This window comes from Carlito syrichta, unplaced genomic scaffold, assembly GCF_000164805.1.
Source record: "Carlito syrichta isolate Samal-C Ts95f unplaced genomic scaffold, Tarsius_syrichta-2.0.1 Scaffold304505, whole genome shotgun sequence".
Taxonomy (NCBI): domain Eukaryota; kingdom Metazoa; phylum Chordata; class Mammalia; order Primates; family Tarsiidae; genus Carlito; species Carlito syrichta.
In genome coordinates this window covers 137168-141477 of record NW_007248601.1, presented here as the reverse complement: position 1 = coordinate 141477, position 4310 = coordinate 137168, and the positions used below count along the sequence as shown (strand labels likewise).

At 61.3% G+C, this 4310-nt stretch overlaps 1 protein-coding gene across 1 annotated transcript in view; it reads right to left on the bottom strand.

Annotated features, from left to right (window-relative positions):
* Nucleotides 1–2451: 2451 nt before the first annotated feature.
* FADD (Fas associated via death domain) overlaps nucleotides 2452–4310 on the bottom strand; it is a 7873-nt gene continuing 6014 nt past the window's right edge. The window contains exons 2-3 of the mRNA XM_008060057.1: nucleotides 3012–3042; nucleotides 2452–2792 (exon numbers count right to left, since the gene is read on the bottom strand). Coding sequence (XP_008058248.1) covers nucleotides 2452–2792; nucleotides 3012–3042 — 372 coding nt within the window. The remainder of the gene's footprint in view (nucleotides 2793–3011; nucleotides 3043–4310) is intronic.

The window sequence follows — 4310 nt, the reverse complement described above, 5'->3', positions numbered from 1 at the left end:
GATGAGGTCTCGCCAAGTTGCCCAGGTAGGTCTCGAACCCGCGGGCTCAGGCAATCCACTCACCTCAGCCTCCCAAGGGGTGGGATGACAGGCTAAGCCACCGAGCCTGGCTTTAATTTTTTTTTCTTCACACTTTTGGGGTAGAGACAGGGTCCTGCTGTTGTCCAGGTTGGTCTCAAATTTCTGGGCTCAACCAGTCCCCTTGCCTCAGCCTCCCAAAGTGCTGGGATCACTGGTATGAGCCACCATGCCCAGCTCAATTTTTATTTTAGCTTTCTCACCACCGAAAAGGTGGACACTTTAAAAGCTGAGAAACAGGAAATAGAGCACATACAGAGTATAAATAAGTATATCATCCAGGAAGTGATTGCCATGATCAAACACCTGCCACCACCATCGGTCCACCATCAGCCCGTTCTCTCACTTGAGAATGCATTTCCGTTTTCCACTCTTCCCTCGCCCTGTACGGCTGGGGAGATTCTACGCCTCCTGAGGACAGCACCCAGGGTGGGCGGCTGCTCTGTGAATGGACTGATGGACCAACTGAGTGAACCATGTTCCCACGTGGCCCTGAGCCCATCTTCTGGGGGCAGCTGTGCACGGGCATCACCATGTTCTGCGGGACAGCATCTGGGATCCCATCTCCAGCCTCACTGGAGAGGTCGTCCCACAGTGGGTCACAGCCAGGTTGGCAGCGGGGCCCAGGTATGCGCCGAAGCTCGCACCCCCCTGGGGGAACGCTGGAAAGTTAGTGCCGAGAGGAGGCCCAGACCCTCAGCGGGTCCGAGGACCGAGGGCCGGGTCACGGGAGTTAAGCCAGCAGCATATGGGGACCGAGTCCCGGCCAGTGCTTGCTCCCAGGCGGGGGACAATTCTAGGTGTGGTCTCACATTCTCACGCAGACATATCCCTCCCAGCTCCCAGAAAGCCTCCTCCTAGCACTAAGGAACCCTTGCTAACACGTGGTGCAGGTGACATGTCTGCTCTACGGATCTGGTGAACCCAGCCAACCCTGGTTCCGAGGACAGGCCCGGCGGAGGGAGGCATGGCCTGCGGCTCCTTGCAGCCCCGGGTTGTGCAGGGTCGTGCGCTGCCTGGTTCTGGGCCCAACAGGCAGGCCCTGCTGTGGCGTTCACTGCCACGGCTGCCCCCGCACGTGCTTGATGTCGGGCGTATCTGGTGAAGGTGTGGCGGGGAAAAGGCCAGCTCCACAACTAAGAGGACGGGGCTCCCGCGACCTTGGCTGAGATCTCAGCAGCCATGGTCAAGATGACGCAGCACGGCACGTGCGACTCTCCCAAGGTCGCCGGGGGAAGGCTGCCTGGCGGACTGACGCCTCTGGGGGCAGACAGGTCAGGAAAGCAGCAGAAGCGATGCCCGTGGCCATTGTTTGCTGAGGGCAAACAGTGTGCTCGTAGGGGGCCGTCGGACAGTCAGCTACCTGCTCACAGGCCAGAGTCCACGGACTGCAAGGCACCGAAGTCAGCTGTGCTGGGATTTCCTAGCACGGCTGAGAGAAAGCAGCCCCAGCGGGACTGGACAGTCCTGTCTCGTGCGGGCTTCCCCTGTGAAGGAGCTGGTTTTCCTAGGACTCCTGAGCAGGGCCTGCTTTCCAGGTCCCGGGGATCCACCTCCTTGCCAATCTGTCACCACCAAGAGTGACTCCGATACTAAACGGTGACACATCGCAATTCTAAGAGCACTTCGAGCCGGATGCAGTGGCGCATGCCTGTCATCCCCGCACTTTGGCAGGCTGAGCTGGGAGGACTGCTTGAGGCCAGGAGTTTGACAGCCTCGGCAGCACAGTAAGACCTTGTCTCTTAAGGAAAAGATTTAAAGAAAAAAGAGCACTTCACAGATACCACCCGTCGCTCTTGGAGACAGTGGCTCACTCAGGGGCCAAGAGCAGGACTAAGGCCAGCCAGGCCTCGCCCTCCTAGACCAGGATGTCTCACCCCCTACCGCCACCCGATCCCAGTGTCCGGGTCTACCCTGCTGGCCCCCAGGAAACAGAAGGCAAGCCCCCTGCAACCTGGGGCAGAGTGCTGCGGTGGCCAGAGTGTGGGCCATGGAGCCGGACAGCATGGGGTCCAGCCCAGCCCCCACCAGGCTCCCGCCGGTCAGTCCCTTGGCCTCAGAGCCATGTCCTTCTGGAGCGCACCACGGCTGCTGACTCACTCCTCCCATGTGCCTGACGCGTCTCCTGCTTTCCCCTGCAGGTACCGTGCGGCGGAGACGGTGGACCCCACTCCCAAAGTGGGGGAGAATGGGAACCCCATGCAGCGCTGAGCGGTATGGAGGCAGCCCAGGAGAGGCGGCTGGGGCTCCAAGGTTGCACCCGCCAGGTCCCGGCGGGTCCTCACGGTCGAGCAGGAAAGGTGCTGGCTCCCGTGGAAGGCGCCGTAGTCCGGGTGGTGCAGACATCTTGGGCCCCGGGGAAGGGCCGCTGCGTCAGGAGGCTTCCACGGCAGACACGTCGGAGTCCATGGACATCGGGGACGCGGCCCCGGCCCTGCTGTGGAGGGCCCGGGTCTGCTGATCCTCCTCCACCAGGTCGGCCACCAGGTTCATGCGGCAGGCCCGGAGCGCCTCCACCAGGTGGGCCACTGTCGCCTGCTCCTTCTCCGTGTCCTTCCAGGTTCGCAGCGACTCCCGCACCCGCTCCGTCAGGTTCCGGGGGTGCCTGTCCTCGATGGCGTCGATCTTGGCGTCCGAGACTCTCAGCTGCCGGGCCAGCCTCCTCCAGTCTCGGCCCACGTTGTCACAGATGACGTCAAATGCCGCCTGCAGCTCTGGGGGGAAGCGCAGAAGGACTTAACGGAGGCGGGAGAGGCCTTCAGGAGACACCCCCTGACCCCTGGCTTCTCAGCACTGACGCGATGCCCACGCCGAGGTCCTCTGCAGAGGCTGAAGTCGACCAGCAGCAGAGGCCAAGCGAGGCCTTTCGACCGGCTTCAGTCAGACTCCCTGCCCTAAAACGCGACCCGTAGAGGTGCGGCCCGAAGACTCACTTGCTGGAGGGGGTGTGATCAGTGAGGCTACCTATCCAGGGCAGGGACGCTGACGGAGGCGCTGGAGAGCCGTCAGAGGGGCGGAAGGGGGCTGTCCCTGAACCCCCCAACATGGGTGTGAACGACAGCTTCCTGGAGACACACCACATCCCAGCCCCAGGTGTCAACGCATGTGGAGAAAGGGGTTCTGCACACATCACCGCGGGGTTCAAGGGGGTAGTATCCTGGATTCCAGGGGTGGGTCCAAAAACCCGCAGGCATCCCTACAGGACACCCGCAGAGAAGGCCCCCTGAAGGCAGAGGTGGAGGCTGGAGTGGTGTGGGCGCAGCCAAAGACGCCCGGCGCCCCCACAGCGTGGGAGAGATGAGACTAGCGCACTCGGAGGGAGCGTGGACCCGCCGACCTCGCGACCTCAGCCTCCGGGCCTCCCAGCCTCCAGGCTGGGAGCACCAGATGGGAACAGAACAGGGCTGGCTTCCTAGGATGAATGAGGCCCACTTCCCAGGACCCGGGGCTGAGACTGCTTCTCTGGACAGGTAGGTGGCCTGGTTTTCCGAGACCCCACAGGGAAAAACCGGATGTGGTGAAAACCAGCGAGGGCCAGCTGGAGCCAGATGGCCACCTCTCCACCCACTCCCAGACCCTGGCCTCAGTACGCACTCATGATCCTACATCCGCATGCCAGGTGACACGCCCTCCCGCCCATGACAGACCCTGCTGTTTATGGTGACAACCTAGGAGGACCCCAGTTCCTAGAAATCTCCACCTTTTCCCAGGAGACCCAGGAACCCTCCGCCCCTCCTTTAGCCTACAGTCAAGAGAGAGCCTTAAACATGAAACCAGGTGAGACACCCCTGTGGGTGGCCACTTGCTGTCATCTCAATTCACTTTCACTTCCCAACGGAGACCCCGGTGATGTCGGGGGTCCTGCCTGTGGAGTGGCCTGCTTTCTGTTCCCCTTTTTAATAAACTTGCTTTTTGCTTTATGGCGGCAGCTCGCTTTGAATTCTTTCCTGCTCCAAGCCAAGAACCCAGGTGGCCTCTCGGCTGGACCCAACTTTGGGGCCCCCCATCTTGGGTCAAGAATAGAAATCTCTACACTTTATCTTTCTGAGTTGGAGTCTCACTCTGCCGCCCAGACTGGAGTGCAGTGGCCGCTCCCGGTCACCGCAGCCTCCGACTTGCTGGGCTCCAGCGATCCTCCCGCCTCAGCCATCCAAGTAGCCGGAACTACAGGCGCGCGCTACCACGCCCGGCTGATTTTTGATTTATTGTGGAGATGAGGTCTCACCAAGTTG